The sequence below is a fragment of the Schistocerca nitens genome, chromosome 1 (genome assembly GCF_023898315.1).
Source record: "Schistocerca nitens isolate TAMUIC-IGC-003100 chromosome 1, iqSchNite1.1, whole genome shotgun sequence".
Classification (NCBI taxonomy): Eukaryota; Metazoa; Arthropoda; class Insecta; order Orthoptera; family Acrididae; genus Schistocerca; species Schistocerca nitens.
This window is the reverse complement of record NC_064614.1, coordinates 1,068,462,218-1,068,482,496: the sequence shown is the minus strand read 5'-3', so window position 1 is coordinate 1,068,482,496 and position 20,279 is coordinate 1,068,462,218. Positions and strand designations below refer to the sequence as shown.

General features: G+C 44.3%; 1 protein-coding gene and 1 non-coding gene across 2 annotated transcripts in view; one reads left to right on the top strand and one right to left on the bottom strand.

Moving 5' to 3' along the window:
* The window catches only part of LOC126198198 (nitric oxide synthase, salivary gland), a 730,749-nt gene that overhangs the window by 526,237 nt on the left and 184,233 nt on the right, over positions 1–20,279 (top strand). Inside the window, exons 6-7 of the mRNA XM_049934702.1 lie at positions 780–919; positions 6,611–6,785. Of these exons, the coding sequence (XP_049790659.1) occupies positions 780–919; positions 6,611–6,785 (315 nt within the window). The remainder of the gene's footprint in view (positions 1–779; positions 920–6,610; positions 6,786–20,279) is intronic.
* Trnas-gga (transfer RNA serine (anticodon GGA)) lies at positions 308–391 on the bottom strand. The gene is given in 2 exon segments: positions 308–342; positions 352–391. It is a non-coding gene; the product is annotated as a tRNA-Ser (tRNA).

The window sequence follows — 20,279 nt, the reverse complement described above, 5'->3', positions numbered from 1 at the left end:
GAGCAGTCCTAGGCACTTCATTCCGGAACCGCACTGCTACTACGGTCGCAGTTTCGAATCCTGCCTCGGGCATGGATGTGTGTGATTTCCTCAGGTTGGTTAGGTTTAAGTAGCTCTAAGTTCTAGGGGACTGATGACCTCAGATGTTCATAGTGCTTAGAGCCATTTTTTTGCAACAATCCAACGCCATTGGTTCAAATGGTTCAAATGGCTCTGAGCACTAAGGGACTTAACTTCTGAGGTCATCAGTGCCCTAGAACTTAGAACTACTTAAACCTAACTAACCTAAGGACATCACACACATCCATGCCCGAGGCAGGATTCGAACCTGCGACCGCAGCGGTCGCGCGGTTCCAGACTGCAGCGCCTAGAACCGCTCGGCCACCCAGGCCGGCACGCCATTGGTACACTGTCATCGATCACTCCTCTTACAGTCCCGACTTGGCCCCATCTGATTTTCATCTGTTTCCGAAACTTAAAGGATACCTTCCAATCTTAATAAAATTAGTTTTATTTACCAATTTCCTAAGAAAAAATTGGAGGCATTACTTTTCAGTACGCCCTAGTATTTTAATTTTATCTAAACCTGGATTGCTGGACGTAGAACAGTAGCCCAGACCTCCCGAATGTGAGTCCAGTGTGTTAACGACTGTCCCGTATCTCTCGGTCCTATGACACGATATGTCCACGATGCATCGTGAGTTCGCCCCATTTGTGGAAGAGATTGTTCAGCACGGCTTGCTCTTGCCGTTAATACACGACTTATCTTTTGCCCACAGCTGTGCCTGAAGCTGGGCTGGAAGAGCGCGCGCACGAAGTTCGACATCCTGCCGCTGGTGCTGTCGGCCAACGGACACGACCCGGACTGCTTCGACATCCCGCCAGAGCTGGTGATGCGCATCCCGCTCAGCCACCCCACGTAAGTATCGCGTGTTTCTTTATTAAAAGATCCGTCATGTGGAACCGAAGTTGTGCTTTCCTCACACAGCACCCTGAAAGCCACGGATCAAGGCAGTCAGGCAGATACCGTATTCGTTGACGTCAGAAAAGCATTTGGCTCTGTACCATACATACACATTCGCTAACGAAATTATGGGCATATGGGGCATCAAATGAAATTTATCACTAGATGAAGTATTACCTCGCAGGACAATGCAGCATGTTATCTAGGATGGAAAGTCACCAACAAATGTACGGGGGACGTCCCGAAAGTAAATTTCTTCATAGTTTTTCACACGGAAACTTTATTGCAAAAAAAAAAAACACACCATCGCACCATGAGCCATACATCTCGCACTAGTTTTCGACGTTGTCACCGCTGGCATTGAGACATTTGTCGTAATGTGCAACCAGTTTGAAGAAACTACTGTGGTAAAACTCAATTCCAGGAATTGTCGCACTGCCTGCTCTACCTCAGCACTGGTTTGGAAGTGACGTCACGAGAGTGCCGTTTTCAATGCAGGTAACAGATGGAAGCCCAATGGGACAATATCGAGGCTGCAGTCCGTGTGATACAACCTCACCCATCCACTTGACGAGACACGACCTCTGCACTAAACACGGTCTGTAGGCGTTCACGAATCACGGACACTCTAGTCCTATGTGCCCATTCATACCGGATAACAGCACGCACTTCCATCCACGACCACGTTGTCAGTACTCGTCCGTCTGCCATAGTGATGTACGTACACTCGAACAACCTTAGACATGGTGATGTGCTGCTACTCTCTCTTCTTCGGTGCTCTACACATGCGTCATTCCTCCTCTGCTGACGCCCCTTTCATCGTTGAACCAGCAACGGGTGTGGATTGAAATGACATTTGTTTGTTTCACCTGGTGTACCATCTTCCCTGTCAGAAAAACGACGCAACTTACTTTCGGAACGTGTCTCGTACATGTAGTTTAAGACGTGGTCCAGGAAAGTGTCTTGAGACTCTGCCTCTTCTGACTTATGATAATGACATGAGACACATTATTAATCGTAACAGACATTTACGAGTATCTATAATAAAACACTGTCGGAAGGAAGCTGCATAAATATTGAGCCAGATCTTGATAAGACTTCAAAGGTGCAGAGACGACAAATTGCTTTAATTCTAGCAATACCAACGCATTTTCCATAACGTCTTACAAAATGGAGGAGAGTGTACTTTACGTCCACTCTAAAAAAGTTTTATAAAATTCGTTAATTGTTACTGATTTATATTAACAATACACTTTTTAACGAGATACTGATGTATAAATAGGGCCCTGAACCAGAAGATTTTTTTTAGCACCTCTTAGAAATAGCAATGCAGTTTCAACAACGAGTACTACCAGGCTTGAGGTACTTTTTGACCATCACAAAAAATTTAAACAATGCAAATTTCGTTAATTGGTGTTGACTTTTACTCACAACATACTTTTTAATGAGAAACTGATATACAAGTAAACTCCTCAACCTGAAAATGTTGACATTATATTCGTTGTGGAAAGTAACAACAACTACTTATATTTAAATTTATAGGCTAAATTTAACTGAAAAATTTAAACCTTTTGTGGAATCTGGCAGAAGAATTCATTGAAAATAATAAAAAAATTTCAAAATTTCAAAATATAAAGTAACTGGCTGGAGTACAGTATTTTTCAAGAGGTAGGCATAAGTATTTCCCTTCCCTCCCCCCCCCCCCCCCCCGCAACCGATGGTATTGCGAAGGTTAAAGATCGAGGAATGTAAATATTCGTACTTCTGCAAACTCAATAAAACGCAGTATCTTATAGCTGCAGCATTAGTAATTCGTGCAAATACCTGGGTGTAACATTCTGTAGGGAAACATCACACATGCTCAGATGGCAACTTCAGTTCATTGGTAGCAACCTGGCAAAATGCAATCAGTCTACAAAGCAGAGCAGATAAAATGTTCTCCATTTCCATGTCGCCTCAGTTGAGATATAATTCTCAAACTTTCTACTGGAGGACGATGGTGGCAACAGCTGTCGAAAGCTTGATGCCTTCATCTCGACTCACTTGGGTTGAAAACCGAGAAAGTTTTATCCAATACTGCCGTCGCGAAACATTCAGAGGATACAAAGAAGATCGCTTATAAGACCCAACCTGAAACATTGCTCAAGCGTGTGGTGCCATACTAAATAGGACCAACACAAAGAAGGACAGAAAGAATCGACACAGGCTTGTAGACACTCAGGAACCTCGTTTGGCAGACGTTTGAAGACAGACCTCCATCTATCTCGCGAAAGTTTATTCACAAAGTTTCAAGAACCGGTATTAACTGAATAATCTAGGAATTTATTGCAGATCCTTATACGTCACTCCCGTACAGGTCGCAAATTCAAGATTAATTATATTACGCAGAGGCATTTAAGCAATTTTCCCCCTCGCTCCATCAATAATTGTAAAAGGAACAAACCCTAACATGTAATACCATGCTAATTACCGTCTGCTATCCATTTTACTGTCTTGCGATTCTTCCGAGCTGATCTTCAAATTCGTCGTTACATCTTCTACTGTCACTCCAGTGCAAGATAGGCTGTTTACGCGGTATTAGCCCATTTAATCGCACGTTGATCCTTGTTAGAAATCGAAAAAGAAATCATCGTTTGGGGGAATGATTCACCATACAGAAAAGAACAAAATGTTCAAATGTGTATGAAATCCTATGGGACTTAACTGCTAAGGTCATCAGTCCCTAAGCTTACACACTATTTAACCTAAATTATACTAAGGACAATCACACACACCCCTGCCCGAGGGAGGACTCGAACCTCCGCCGGGACCAGCCGCACAGTCCGTGACTGCAGCACCTTAGACCGCTCGGCTAATCCCACGCGGCAGAAAAGAACAACCTTCGATGAAATTAAAAGGAAGGGCGTCAACATAAATAGCACAATGTGAATTCCACTGTTGAGCACAGAAGAAAGAGCGGATAGTTGCAAAGAGTACATTGAAAGACTCTACGAGGGGAGAAATTTCTGTCGATATGACTGAGGAAGAAATCGGATACTATATGGAAGACATAGCTTATCCAGTATCAGAGTCAGAGTTTACTGGAGCTTGGAAGACTTGCAGTTAAATGAGACAGAAGGAATTGATAATGTTCTTTCGGAATTTCTAAAACCATAGAGGGATGTAGCAACGAAGCGACTATACAAGTTGGTGTGTAGAATCTGTGGAACTGGAGACATACTGTTAGACTTTCAGGAAAATATCATCCACAGAATCCCGAAGATACGGAGTAAAAATAAATGTGAGAACAATCAGCCTATGACTCATTCATTTATGTTGCTGACAGGAATAATACACAGAAGAATGGTAAAGAAAATTCAGGATGTTTTAGACGACGATCAGTTTGGCTTTCGCGAAGATAAAGGCAACAGAGAGGCTGTTCTGACGTAAAGCCTGACAGTGACGCAAGACTTAAGAAAAATCAAGACGCGTTTATAAGGAATTTTCGACCTGGAAAAAGCCTTCGACCATGTAAAATGATGCAATATGTTAGAAATTCTGAGAAAAATATGTGTAATCTATACAGACAGACCGGTAATATACAGTATCTACAAGAACTGAGAAGGAACAATAAGAATGGAAGACTAAGAACTAAGAGATCGGATTAATATAGGGTGGAAGACACGGATGTAGTCTTCTACCCCTACAGTATAAGCTATACTTTGGGGAAGCAATGGAGGAAATGAAATATTACGCAAGGGTATTAAAATTCAGGGTGAAGGATAGGATTCGCTGATAGGATTCACGGATAAAATTATCCTGAGTGAAAGTGAACAATAATGAAGGATCTTGTTGAGTCGAATGAACTGTTTAATGAATACGGAATATGGACTGAGAATAACCCAAAGAAAGACGAAGGTAACGAGAATTAACAGAAACGAATTTGGCAGTAAACGTGATGTCAAAACCGGCTCCACGAAGTAGAAGAAGTTAAGCAATTCTGCTACCTTTGAAGCAAAATAACACACGACAAATGAAACATGAATTTAAGTACCGGTTGATCAAAAAGTCAGTATAAATTAGAAAACTTAATAAACCACGGAATAATATAGATAGAGAGGAAAAAATTGACACACAAGCTTGGAATGACATGGGGTTTTATTAGAACAAAAAAAAAACCATATTGCTAGACGCGTGAAAGATTTCTTGCGAGCGTTGTTTGGTGATGATCGTGTGCTCAGCCGCCACTTTCGTCATGCTTGGCCTCCCAGGTCCCCAGACGTCAGACAGTGAGATTATTGGCTTTGGGGTTACCTGAAGTCGCAAGTGTATCGTGATCGACCGACATCTCTACGGATGCTGAAAGAGAACATCCGACGGCAATGCCTCACCATAACTCCGGACATGCTTTGCAGTGCTGTTCACAACATTATTCCTCGACTACAGCTATTGTTGAGGAATGATGGTGGACATATTGAGCATTTCCTGTAAAGAACATCATCTTTACAGAATGAGATTTTCACTCTGCAGCGGAGTGTGCGCTGATATGAAACTTTCCTGGCAGATTAAAACTGTGTGCCCGACCGAGACTCGAACTCGGGACCTTTGCCTTTCGCGGGCAAGTGCTCTACCAACTGAGCTACCGAAGCACGACTCACGCCCGGTACTCACAGCTTTACTTCTGCCAGTACCTCGTCTCCTACCTTCCAAACTTTACAGAAGCTCTCCTGCGAACCTTGCAGAACTAGCACTCCTGAAAGAAAGGATATTGCAGAGACATGGCTTAGCCACAGCCTGGGGGATGTTGCCAGAATCATCTTTGCTTTGTCTTACTTTGTTATGCTAATTATTGCTATTCTGATCAGATGAAGTGCCATCTGTCGGACATTTTTTGAACTTTTGTATTTTTTTGGTTCTAATAAAACCCCAAGTCATTCCAAGCACGTGTGTCAATTGGTACCTCTCTATCTGCATTATTCCGTGATTTAGTCAGTTTACAAATTTATACTGACTTTTTGATCACCCGGTAGATTAAAACGGGCAAAGAAGGCATTCCTCGTCAAAACAAATCTGCTAGTACCAAATATGGCCTTAATGTGAAGAAGAAATTTCTGAGAACGTACGTTTCGAACACAGCGTTACCTAAAAATGAGAGAATCGAAGTGTTCGCGCTATAGAATTATTTTGAAAATTAAGAGGACTGATAAAAAATGAGGTGGTTCCCGATACAATCGACGTGGAAAGCACTGACAAGAAGAAGGGACAGACTGGTGAGACATGTGTTAAGACATCAGAGAGTAACTTCTGTGGTACTATAGAGTGCTGTAGAGGATAAACACAGTAGAGGAATGCAGAGACTGGAATACATCCAACACATAAGCGAGGAGGTAGGGTGCAAATGCTACTCGCAACTGAAGAGGTTGGCACAGAGATTGTCATTGACAGAACCTCTATCGCCAAGTCAAGTGCGTACCGTTAATATTTTAATTTCGGAAAAATTTGCCGCGTCAGGGTCATTTGCCACTAGCATCAATGTCTTTGTGACAGGAATCACCATCGACTGCACCAGAAGATAGAGGCCCAACAGTATCGCCGATCTTTATCTTTGGCAGGAAGCTGTGCTCACTCCCGTGTTCTCCACTGTCTCACTCACCGTTTGTGCCGCAGGTACGAGTGGTTCGAGAAGCTGGGCCTGGAGTGGTACGCGCTGCCCGCCGTATCCAACATGCTGTTCGACTGTGGAGGCCTCGAGTTCACGGGCGCGCCCTTCAACGGCTGGTACATGAGCAGCGAGATCGGCTGTCGCAACCTGTGCGACACGCACCGCTACAACATGCTGGAGGTGAGTGCCAACAGCCGTTCTTCTCGTACTTACACTTACTGCCCTTGTTGAGTGGGTGTCAGCGGGTAACTATATGTCAGACCACTGATCAGCTGGTAGGTCGCTGGAGGGAGTTGGCACCACATCTGCACACACAAGTCAACTACACTACTGGCCATTAACATTGCTACACCAAGAAGAAATGCAGATGGTAAACGGGTATTCATTGGACAAATATATTATACTAGAAATGACATGTGATTACATTTTCACGCAATTTGGGTGCATAGATCCTGAGAAATCAGTACCCAGAACAACCACCTCTGGCCGTAATGACGGACTTCATACGCCTGCGCATTGAGTCAAACAGAGTTTGGATGGCGTGTACAGGTACAGCTGCCCATGCAGGTTCAACACGATACCGCAATTCATCAAGAGTAGTGACTGGCGTATTGTGACGAGCCAGTTGCTCGGCCACCGTTGGCCAGACGTTTTCAATTGGTGAGAGATCTGGAGAATGTGCTGGCCAGGGCAGCAGTCGATCATTTTCTCCATCCAGAAAGGCCCATGTAGGACCTGCAACATGCGGTCGTGCATTATCCTGCTGAAATGTAGGGTTTCGCAGGGATCGAATGAAGGGTAGAGCCACGGTTCGTAACATATCTGAAATGTAACGTCCACTGTTCAAAGTGCCGTCAATGCGAACAAGAGGTGACCCAGACATGTAACCAATGGCAGCTCATACCATCACGCCAGGTGATACGGCGGTATGGCGATGACGAATACACGCTTCCAATGTGCGTTCACCACGATGTCGCCAAACACGGATGCGACCATCATGATGCTGTAAAAAGACCTGGATTCATCCGAAAAAATGACGTTTTTCCATTCATGCACCCAGGTTCGTCGTTGAGTACACCATCGCAGGCGCTCCTGTCTGTGATGCAGCGTCAAGGGTAACCGCAGCCATGGTCTCCGAGCTGATAGTCCAAGCTCGTGCAAACGTCGTCGAACTGTTCGTGCAGATGGTTGTTATCTTGCAAACGTCCCCATCTGTTGAGTCAGGGATCGAGACGTGGCTGCACGATCCGTTACAGTCATGCGGGTATGATGCCTGTCATCTCGACTGGTGGTAATACGAGGTCGTTGGGATCCAGCACGGCGGTCCGTATTACCCTCCTGAACCCACTGATTCCATAATCTGCTAACGGTCATTGGTTCTCGACCAACGCGAGCAGCAATGTCGTGATACGATAAACCGCAATAGCGATAGGCTACAATCCGACCTTTATCAAAGTCGGTAACGTGATGGTACGCATTTCTTCTCCTTACACGAGGCATCACAACAACGTTTCACCAGGCAACGCCGGTCAATTGCTGTTTGTGTATGAGAAATCGGTTGGAAACTTTGCTCATGTCAGCACGTTGTAGGTGTCGCCACCGGCGCCAACCTTGTGTGAATGCTCTGAAAAGCTAATCATTTGCATTTTACAGCATCTTCTTCCTGCCGGTTGAATTTCGCGTCTGTAGCACGTCATCTTCGTGGTATAGCAATTTTAATGGTCAGTAGTGTACTTCTGGGGAGGGGGGTGACGGGCTCTGACGCCACATTCAATCATATCCCAGATATGTTCGATCGGGTTCAGGTGGTGACGAGTTCGGGAGCCATCACATCAATTGGAACTCTCCACTATGTTTCTCTAACCACTCCATCACACTCCTGGCCATGTAACACGGCGTATTATCTTGTTGAAAAACTCCACTGGCGTCGGGAAAAATGATCGTCATGAAGGGGTGTACGTGGTCTCCAACCAGTGTACGATAGTCCCTGGCAATCATGGTGCCTTGCACGAGCTCAATTCGACTCTTGGACGCACACGTGAATGTTCCCCAGAGCATAATGGAGCCACCGAAAGCTTGTCTCCGACCTGTAGTTGAGGAGTCAACGAGCAGTTCTCTTGGAAATCGGAGTTCTGTTTGCCCCTTTACGACGATCCCTTCATTGAGGCAGCTTGTTGTCAGTAAAAGAGCACTCTGCAGTTGTAGCTGAATAGTACCTGATGAAATACAGAACGCTCAATACATTTAACACTACACAAGACGTTGGCACTCTTTGTTTTCTTTATGGAGGTCATAAACGCAACACAAAAGTATCGATACCTACAGGTGTGCAGAATAATATTTCGTACACCTTAAGATAGGCAACCCACCTTACACCACCTGTGAGGTGAATGATATACGTTGGGTTACCTGTCTTACGGCACAGGAAATATTTTCCAAGCCAGTTTTATTTTGTTCACCATGTAGAACAGTTCCTCACTTTTGAGATTAAGTCAATAGGAAAATCTGTTCACCGATTAGAGAGAGAGGATATGTTTACTGAAGATTTCTCGACAGCGCAGAGCTAAATTATATGTACAAGCAGCCTAACATTGCTGGGCAGGTAAAAATGGTGTTTCGTGGAATGTGTATTTGGCATGTGATTAGAATTCTTAACGAGCTATGTTCAGAATTTGCTAAGGACAGTGAAGACCTCTGTGAAGATATACGCTGATGGAGGAAAAGAATACCTGTGAACGCTTGCTTTTTGGAGAAGAATTGTCAAAAACAGAAAGGAATGGAATAACCTTAGACATGAACTGTATCCACTGTCATTGCGGCTTCGCGACCCTGGAGCAGTAAGAACAGTGTGAAGCCTGTAGTGTATAGGTTCGCTGCGCTGTATGCAAAGGTCACCACGGGCAGTATTGCTTCCCAATCTTTCTGCTCAACATCGACATACATTGAGAACATATCTGCCAATGTCTCTTACGAAAGTGTCTTACTAGACCATTCGTCTGTGTATCGTAGACAATTGTCATCCTGTGGTCGATACCACGACGTGAAATTACCTCCGATACTAGTCTCGACTGGAAAAATTTTCCGCGATCAAAGTTAAAAATTAATGTCATCTACAAAGAACTTAGCAATTTTCAGAACTTAAGGAGTTGGCTTTACAATTCTTTAGAATAGCGCCATTGCTGCCGGAATTGGTACCAGATGTCGCAGTGGTAACTGTGACACATGCATCCGTCTTTGGCGTTCTTGGCATTCCTTAATGTGGCTCACACACTGTCTTACGGAACTGTAGAGACATGGCCAGTTTAAAGTTTTCACAAATCCCATGTGACCAATGTTGGAACGTCATGAAAATACTCGAGGATCGCTAGCCGCAGATGAGCTGGGATGACGAGCAACCATCGGATCATAGTTTCTCTTACACAATGTTTCGTTTATTAATTGGAATCCTCCTGTCTTCAAGGCTTCTATGGTTTTTATCAATGCCACTTAGTGCAGTGAAGACTGAGACTTCGTTCACGCTGCTTCTTTTTTTCCCAAACGGTTCCTTGAAAGGCGCTCAGCGTCCTTGTTTTTGTGTCCGTGACGTCATACTGAAGTCCCAGTGCCCATCTCGTCAGTTAACGTGACGGACCTTTGGGGCTAGCCAGCCAGCATAGAGAATGGTGACCCACCACACTGGGTTGCCAAATAAATATGGCGGAATTTACTGATAGCCCAAACAACTGCAAGGGACGCCTTCTCATTTGTGTTTTTCTCCGATGTGAAGAGTCCTCTGGTAGCATACGCTTTCCTGATTTTGTATTAGAACTGCCCTACCCCAAAACCGCTAGCATTGGTGTGAAGTCCGGTCTCCGCATTCTCGTCATACAGTGCTAAGACTGGAAAAGATGTTAGCGCCTCCAAGAAAGATGTCTTTTGCGCCTCATTCCAGGAAAATTTGGCGCCTTCCTGCAGTATTTCTTGCAAGGGATGTGCCTTGGTACAGAAGTCCTTTATGAATTTCCTGCAATGTGAGCATATTTCGAGAAACCTTCACACATCGTGAATAAATGTGTCGTATTATCGAAGAATCTGTGTCTGTTCTTATTTTTTATTTTATTTTTATTAATCGGGACAGACTCCGTGCCCCAAGATTTTTCTTGTGATGAAGAACACTTTTTTTTACATTTAGGTGTTGACCTGCAGTCTGAACACACTTCAATACGGTTGTCGCATGGCTTAGATGCCCTTAAAATGTCTTCAAAAAACAGCGTCATCTAGACGGCAAAGCCACGTCGTTCATCTAATGTGAAGCAGGCTGTCCATCATATGTTCGAATGTGGCTGTGCCGTTACATAGTCCAAACAAAATAAATGAATTCATAGAGGCCATCAGGAGCTATGAAGGTAGTCTTTTGCCAGTCAGCCTTGTCTGCCACGATTTGCCAGTAGTCCATCTGCATTTACATACTTGAGGAATACTTCGCTCCTTTCAAGCAGTCCAGGATGTCATCAATATGAATGTGCGACAATGCATAGACATACTTCTTCATGATTATGTTCACTCGCCTATAGTTGACTCAGAACGCCATGTACGACTTCTTATTCACAAGGATCAAGGACTCAATGTTCAATGGTGTCGTCTTGCAGTATCTTCTCCACTTCCCTCTGGATTATCCATCGTTCACCCGGTGACATTCTATATAAGCTCCTGATAATTGGTGGATGATCTCCCTTGTTCATAGAGTGTTTTACGCTGAAACGCGAAAGAAACTGGTACAGCCATGTCCTTCAAATACAGAGACATGCAAACAGTCGGAATACGGCACTGCGATCGGCAACGCCTATGTAAGACAAGTATCTGGATCAGTTGTTAGATTGGTTACTGCTGCTATAATGGCAGGTTGTCAAGAGTTAAGTGGGTTTGAACGTGGTGTTACAGTCGGCGCACGAGCGATGGGACACAGCATCTCCGAGGTGGCGATAAAGTGGGGATTTTCCCGTACGACCATTTCAAGAGTGTACCGTGAATATCAGGAATCCGGTTAAACATCAAATCTCCGACATCGCCACGGCCGGAAAAAGCTCCTGCAAACCTGGACCAACGACAACTGAATAGAATCGTTCAACGTTGACAGATGTGCAAACCTTCAGCAAATTGTTGCAGATATCAGTGCTGGTCCATCAACAAGTGTCTGCGTGCGAACCATAAAACGAAACATCATCGATATGAGCTTTCGGAGCCGAAGAGCCACTAGTGTATCCTTGATGACTGCACAACACGAAGCTTTACGCCTCGCCTGGACATGTCAACACCGACATTGGACTGTTGATGAGAAGAAACTTGTTGCCTGGTCTCGTTTCAAATTGTATCGAGCGGATGGACGTGTACGGGAATGGAGACAGTCTCATGAATCCATAAACCCTGCATGTCAGCAGGGGACTGTTCAAGCTGGCGGAGGGATATGGGACCCCTGATACGTCTAGATACGATTCTGACAGGTGACACGTACGTAAGCATCCTGCCTGATCACCTGCATCCGTTCATGTCCATTTGGCATTCCGACGGGCTTGAGTAATTCCAGCAGGACAATGCGACACCCCACATGTCCACAATTGCTACAGTGGCTCCAGGAATACTCTTCTGAGTTTAGACACTACCGCTGGCCACCAGACTCCCCAGACAGGAACATTATTGGGCATATCTGCGATGCCTTGCAACGTGCTGTTCAGAAGAGATCTCCACCCCCTTGTACTCTTACGGGTTTATGGACACCCGTTTAGGATTCATGTTGTTAGTCCCTCCAGAACTACTTCAGACATTAGTCGAGTGCATGCCACTTCGTGCTGCGGCACTTCTGCGTGCACGCTGAGTGCCTACACGATATTAGGCAGGTGTTCCAGTTTGTTTGGCTTCTTGATCAATCTCTTCTCGCGATCTGCTCCCAAAATTGACTGAAAACAGCTATTCCTCACCATCGCTATTCACTGGTCAGGTCAGATCCTGTTAGCATTTCCATAGTAGCTTCTTCCCTTGCGTTGTCTGTAGTGATAGCGGAGCGCGATTATTCCTCGATGACATACAACTGCCCTTCCTGGACTAGTTTAGCTGTGCCTGTGCCTGCGCACGTGTACTTAGGTATACGTTGTGGTTGCTCCTGACCGTCTGTGATCCCAAATTCTCCTTGCTATTCATAATGATTGTCACTGGCATGAAAGTTACACGAGTCTGAGTAGCTTTTTACAATCGACAGAAGCTTCATAGTCAATAAAATTCTTCTGGGTTTGAGGCCGCATTGTCAAATATAAAATTCCGACGTTTCGGCGGCTATTGCAAGACGCCTTCCTCAAGGTGTATCGCTAATTGCGATACACTCTGAGGAAGGCACCTTGAAATAGTCACCGAAACGTCGGAATTTTATAGTTGACAAAGCGGCCTCAAACCCAAAAGAATTTTAGTGACTGCGTTTACAAAATCTTCATAGCATAACTGTACAACTCGATTGGTGACGAACTCGCCTCAATGATGGTTCAAACGGCTCTGAGCACTATGCGACTTAACTTCTGAGGTCATCAGTCGCCTAGAACTCAGAACTAATTAAACCTAACTAACCTAAGGACATCACACACATCCATGCCCGAGGCAGGATTCGAATCTGCGACCGGAGCGGTCGCTCGGCTCTAGACTGTAGCGCCTAGAACCGCACGGCCACTCCGGCCGGCCCTCAATGATGGCGGCGTAACACCTCAAAGAACAAACTACCGCCCAGAGACTTTTTTGTCATCTGAACGTGTTGGAACAGCTTTGCCAGTAAGGAACTTTGCTCTACCACAGTCTATGATTTCTTGTGATGTAAGATATTCCATCTGAGAATAACATGGCTACGTTTTGTTAAAACGTCAAATTCGAAGGACTGTAATCTGACATTGATACATGTTCCTGTCGGCAGGACGTACTCCTCACTTGCTACCTGCAGCACAGTCGCTTTTAGATATGACCATTCAGGTACAAGATATTTCAAGAACCTTCAAGAAATGATAAATACGAAACAACAGATAATTACTGGTAGTTGGGTTTGAATCGATGATCTGCGCATGCCACCTCGCTACGCTTAACACTAAACAGAACGCTACACTGCATGCACCATAAAACGACCCGATGTGCATCTGACTTTTAGTAATTCTTTCTTCTTTTTTTTAGTCATCAGTCTTCTGACCGGTCTGATGCAGCCCGCCACAAAATCGTATTTAGTGCCAACCTTTTCGTCTCAGAGTATCTCTTGAACCCAGCGTCCTCAGCTATTTTTTGGATGTATTTCAGTCTCTGTCTACCTCTACAGTTTTTAACCTCTGCAGCTCCCTCTAGTGCCGTGGAAGTTATTCCTAATGTCTTAACACTTGTTCTATCTTCGTATCGAGTCTTCTTGTCAGTATTTTTCGTATGTTCCTTTTTTCGCCAATTCCGCGGATGACCTCCTCATTCCTTGCCGTATGAGTCCACCAAATTTTCAATTACCTTCTGTAGCACCACATCTCAAATGCTTCGATTCTCTGCTGTTCCGAATTTCCCACAGTCCATGATTCACTACCATACATTGCTGTGCTGCAAATGTACATTCTCAGGAATTTCTTCCTCAAATTACAGACTTTTATTGGCCAGGAAATCCCTTTTTGCCAGTATTAGTCTGCTTTTGATGCCCTCCTTGTTCCGAGCGTCATGGGTTATTTTGTAGCCTAGGTAGCAGAATTCCTTAACTTCGTCTTCTTCGCGATCACCAATCCTGATGTTAAGTTTCTCGCTTTTCTCATTATTTCCGTTACTCCTTAATCCTTTCGTCTTTCTTCGCTTTACTCTCATTCCATATTCTGTACTCAGATATTAGCAGCAGATCCTGTACCTCCTCTCACCTTCACTGACAATAGCGATATCATCAACGAATCTTATCATTGATATCCTTTAACCTTGGATTTTAATTCCACTCTTGAATATTTATTTCTGTCATTACTTCTTCAATATACACTCCTGGAAATTGAAATAAGAACACCGTGAATTCATTGTCCCAGGAAGGGGAAACTTTATTGACACATTCCTGGGGTCAGATACATCACATGATCACACTGACAGAACCACAGGCACATAGACACAGGCAACAGAGCATGCACAATGTCGGCACTAGTACAGTGTATATCCACCTTTCGCAGCAATGCAGGCTGCTATTCTCCCATGGAGACGATCGTAGAGATGCTGGATGTAGTCCTGTGGAACGGCTTGCCATGCCATTTCCACCTGGCGCCTCAGTTGGACCAGCGTTCGTGCTGGACGTGCAGACCGCGTGAGACGACGCTTCATCCAGTCCCAAACATGCTCAATGGGGGACAGATCCGGAGATCTTGCTGGCCAGGGTAGTTGACTTACACCTTCTAGAGCACGTTGGGTGGCACGGGATACATGCGGACGTGCATTGTCCTGTTGGAACAGCAAGTTCCCTTGCCGGTCTAGGAATGGTAGAACGACGGGTTCGATGACGGTTTGGATGTACCGTGCACTATTCAGTGTCCCCTCGAAGATCACCAGTGGTGTACGGCCAGTGTAGGAGATCGCTCCCCACACCATGATGCCGGGGGTTGGCCCTGTGTGCCTCGGTCGTATGCAGTCCGGATTGTGGCGCTCACCTGCACGGCGCCAAACACGCATACGACCATCATTGGCACCAAGGCAGAAGCGACTCTCATCGCTGAAGACGACACGTCTCCATTCGTCCCTCCATTCACGCCTGTCGCGACACCACTGGAGGCGGGCTGCACGATGTTGGGGCATGAGCGGAAGACGGCCTAACGGTGTGCGGGACCGTAGCCCAGCTTCATGGAGACGGTTGCGAATGGTCCTCGCCGATACCCCAGGAGCAACAGTGTCCCTAATTTGCTGGGAAGTGGCGGTGCGGTCCCCTACGGCACTGCGTAGGATCCTACGGTCTTGGCGTGCATCCGTGCGTCGCTGCGGTCCGGTCCCAGGTCGACGGGCACGTGCACCTTCCGCCGCCACTGGCGACAACATGGATGTACTGTGGAGACCTCACGCCCCACGTGTTGGGCAATTCGGCGGTACGTCCACCCGGCCTCCCGCATGCCCACTATACGCCCTCGCTCAAAGGCCGTCAACTGCACATACGGTTCACGTCCACGCTGTCGCGGCATGCTACCAGTGTTAAAGACTGCGATGGAGCTCCGTATGCCACGGCAAACTGGCTGACACTGACGGCGGCGGTGCACAAATGTTGCGCAGCTAGCGCCATTCGACGGCCAACACCGCGGTTCCTGGTGTGTCCGCTGTGCCGTGCGTGTGATCATTGCTTGTACAGCCCTCTCGCAGTGTCCGGAGCAAGTATGGTGGGTCTGACACACCGGTGTCAATGTGTTCTTTTTTCCATTTCCAGGAGTGTATATATTGAGCAGCAGGGGCGAAACACTACATCCATGTCTTAGACCCTTTTTAATCCGAGCACTTCGTTCTTCGTCCCCCACTCTTACTGTTCCATCTTGTTTTTTGTGAAGTTGCATATTAGCGTTTTCCCTATAGCTTACCCCTACTTTTCTCAGAATTTCGAACATCTTGCACCAATTTTCATTATCGAACGCTTTATCCAGGTTGACAAACCCTTTGGAAGTGTCTTGATATTTCTTCATTCTCGTTCCCATTATCAAGCGCAACGTCAGAATTGCCTCGCTGGTGCCTTTACCTTTCCTAAAGCAAAACTGATAGTCATCTAACACATCATCAGTTTTCTTTTCCTTTCTTCTATGTATTATTGTTTTCTTGGATGCATGAGCTGTTAAGCTCATGGTCCGAGAATTCTCGCACTTGTCGGCTCTTGCTGTCTCAGGGATTGTGTGGATGATATTTTTCCACAAGTCATATGGTCATGTCGTCAGACTCATACATTCTACATACTAACGTGACTAGTCGTTTTGTTGCCACTTCCCCAATGATTTTAGAAATTTTAATGGAATGTTACGTATCCCTTCATCCTTATTTGATCGTAAGTCTCCCAAAGCACTTTAAAATTCTGATTCTAATACTGGATCCTCCGTCTCTTCTCTCTCTACTCCTGTATTTTCTCCTATCATGACATCAGACAAGTCTTATCCTCATCGAGGCGTTCAGTGTATTCTTTCCACGTATCCGCTCTCTCCTCTGTATTTTACAGTGCTATTCCCTTTGCAGTATTTAAGTTACCGCCCTTGCTTTTACTTCCAGCGAAGGTGTTTTGACTTCCCTGTATGCTGAGTCAGTCCTTCCGACCATCATTTCTTTTTCGACTCACATTTCTCCTGCAGCCATTTCGACTTAGCTTCTCTCCACTTCGTATTTATTGCATCCCTAACTGACTTGCATTTCCGTATTCTTCAATTTTCCCGAACGTTTTTGTACTTCCGTTCTTCATCGATCAGCTAAAGTATTTCTTCTGTGACCCACAGTTTCTTCACAGTTACCATATTTTTCTTTCCGACTTCTTTGACTGCCTTTTTTGAGACGTCCGTTCCTCACCAACTGAACTGCCTACTAAGCTATTCCTATCGCAGTATCTATAGCCTCAGCGTATTTCAACCGTATCTCCTCATTCCTTAGCACTTCGGTGTGCCACTTCCTTGGACATTGATTTTTCATGGCTAGTCTCTTAAACCTCAGCGCATTCTTCATTTCTACTAAATTGTGATCTGAGTCTCCTAGGTGTGCCTTACAATCCAGTAACTGACTGCGGAATCTCTGCCTGACCATGCTAACGGAAATCTTCCCATATCTCCCGGCCTCTTCCAAATATACTCCTCCTCCTCTGATTCTTGAAGAGAGTATACGCTATTACCAGATGAAATTTATTGCAGAATTCAGTTAGTCTTTCTCCTCTTTCATTGCCAGTTCCAAACCCGTATTCAACTGTAACCCTTTCTTCTTCCCCTACAATCGTGTTCCAGTTCCTGTGACTAGTAAATTTTCATCTGCCTTTACGTACTGTATTACGCTTTGAATAACCTCATATACTTTCCTTCTCTCTTCATCTTCGGCCTGTGACGTGCGCATGTGTATCTGAACTATCGTTATCGGTACTGGTTTGCTGTCGACTCGGATGAGAACAACCCTATCACTGAACTGTAACTCACTCCCTGTCCTAATTTCCTATTCAAAACGAATCCTACTCCCGTTACATAATTCGAGAACTTCGTTCTTGGTCTTCCAGTGTAATTATTACCTCTTGGTTCCTGCACGTATTGTATATTACACTTTTTTCTCTATTTGTCTCATAATTTCGAACATCTTCCATCATTTTACATTGTCGAGCGCCCTCTCCACGTTGACAAATCCAATGAATGTGTCTTGATTTTTTTTTCAGTCTTGTTTTCATTATCAAGTGCAAGGTCAGGACAGCCTCTCTTATGCCTTCACCTTTCTAAAGGCAAATAATCGTGATCCAGCAGATCGTCAATTTCCTTTTTCTTTCTTCTGTATATTATTCTTGTCAGCATGAGCTGTTAAGCTGATTGTGCGATATTTCTAGCTCTTATTAGCCGTTGCTATCTTCGATTATGTGTGGATGATGTTATTCTAAAAGTCTGATGGTATGTCACCAGTCTCATAGATTCTATACACCAACTTGAATAATCGTTCGAATCCCTGCGTAATACGACGATCAAAACATCTTGTCATATTTCTCAAAATGTCATTTTTTAAAAATTAGCATTGCTTGCAAATATTTGCCTGAGAAAAAATAGTTTGAAGTAGAAGGAAGTAATTAAGGATCCGTGAAGTTATCATTGTTTCTAATTGACAACTGAATGATATTTGTAGAATTATGTTACATAGCGCACAGTACATATAAATTTAGACCTTGTAATATTGTGATGGGAATTTGTAAAGAATTTTTAATGTCGAATTTCTTTATTACTTTCATTGTTTTCGTTGTTGCTGTGGTCGTCAGTCCGCAGATCGGTTTCCTGCTGCTCTCAGTGCATGTGTATACTGCCAAGTCTCTTCATGTCTGAATAACTACTGCAACCGACATTCAACTCAACTGCTTAGCCTACTTTATTTATACCTACGCTTCCCTCTACATTTTTATCCCCCACTCTTGGCTTCATTACCAAATTGATGCCTCACGATGTGACCAGCCAACAGACCTTTTTTTTTTTTTTTTTTTTTTTTTTACTAATGTTGCACCACAAAATCTGTCATCACGAATTCAGTTAAGTACCACCTATTTAGTTATTCGATCTATCCATCTAACATTCTGAATTCTCTTCCGGCACCAAATTTCAAAACCTTCTTTTCATTTGCTGTCTGAACTGATTATCGTTCACATTTTACTTCTGTACAAAGCTAAACTTCGTACAAATACCTTCAGAAATGACTTCGTAATACTTCATATTCGATGTTAATAAATCCCTTCTTTTTCAGAAATTCTTCTGTTGCTACTGCCGGCCTGCATTTTATGTCCTCTCAACTTCACTTATTTTTCTCCCCAAATAGCGAAGGTCGTCTGCAGCTCTTAATGTTTCATTGACTAACGTAATTCCTTCAGTATCGCCTGATTTTATTAGACTACATTGTTTTACTTTTATTGATATTCATCTTATAATTCTTTTAAGGCACTATCCGTCACACTCAGCTGCTCATCAGAATGCTTTACCGTCTCTGACAGAACTACAATGTAATGTGGAAACCGCAAAGTTCATTTTTCCTCTCCCTGAACATTAATTCCTTTTCCAAATTTCTCCTTGGTTTCCTCTAGTGCTTGCTCAATGTACACACCAAATAACATTGGGGACATGCTACAAACCTGTCTCACTCCCTTTTTTACAGCTGGTTCCCTTTCATATTCAACGATTCTTGTAACTGTTTTCTGGTTTGTTTACCAGTTATCAATTACCTTTCTTTCCCCGTATTTTATCCCTGTTACCTTCAAAATTTCAAAGACAGTAGTCCAATCAACGTTGCCGTAATATTTCTCTTAATCTAGAAATACTGTAAACGCAGCTTTGCCTTTCTTCTTGCAATCTTCTAAGATATGTAATAGGGCCAGTAATGCCTAACATGTTCCCACATTTATCCGGAGGTCGGCTTATAACTTGTTCAATAATACGTAACTTTTCGTTTCAGTCTTCTTGATACAACCACGGACTGTCATGCACCATATTTTTCAAAGGCACCGTCAGGTAATTTGCTCTTGGCATGCGTCGTTTGTTTCAAGGAATGTACAATAATTTCGAAGGATAGTTGAAAAATTTGAGGGCCTGGGATGCTACATAATATGGTCCTTTCCACCGACATTGTCATTTCGGTATTCTTTTTTTTTTTTTGTTTTCTGACAGCTCACAGCACATTGAGGAATCTGTTAAAGGGATTCCGGCATATCTCTTTCAATGTGTCTGCTTCGGCCTGTTTCGACCACCCGGGAAATGTTAAGAGGTTTATCAAAAGGCGATGCGGGTACTTTCCCGAAGGAGTACTGTTCAATCAGTGAAGATATATGTAATGTATCGGTGACACAGTGTTAGCGGATATTTAGTGGCGGAGCGCGTCACAGCCATGTATCACCGACACTTTCCCGCTGTAAAACGCCCCTTTCTTCCCGATCCCTCGCTTCTGCTAAGATAAAATACCGCTTCCGACCACTGGCTCAACGATAAAGTAAAATTTACGCCG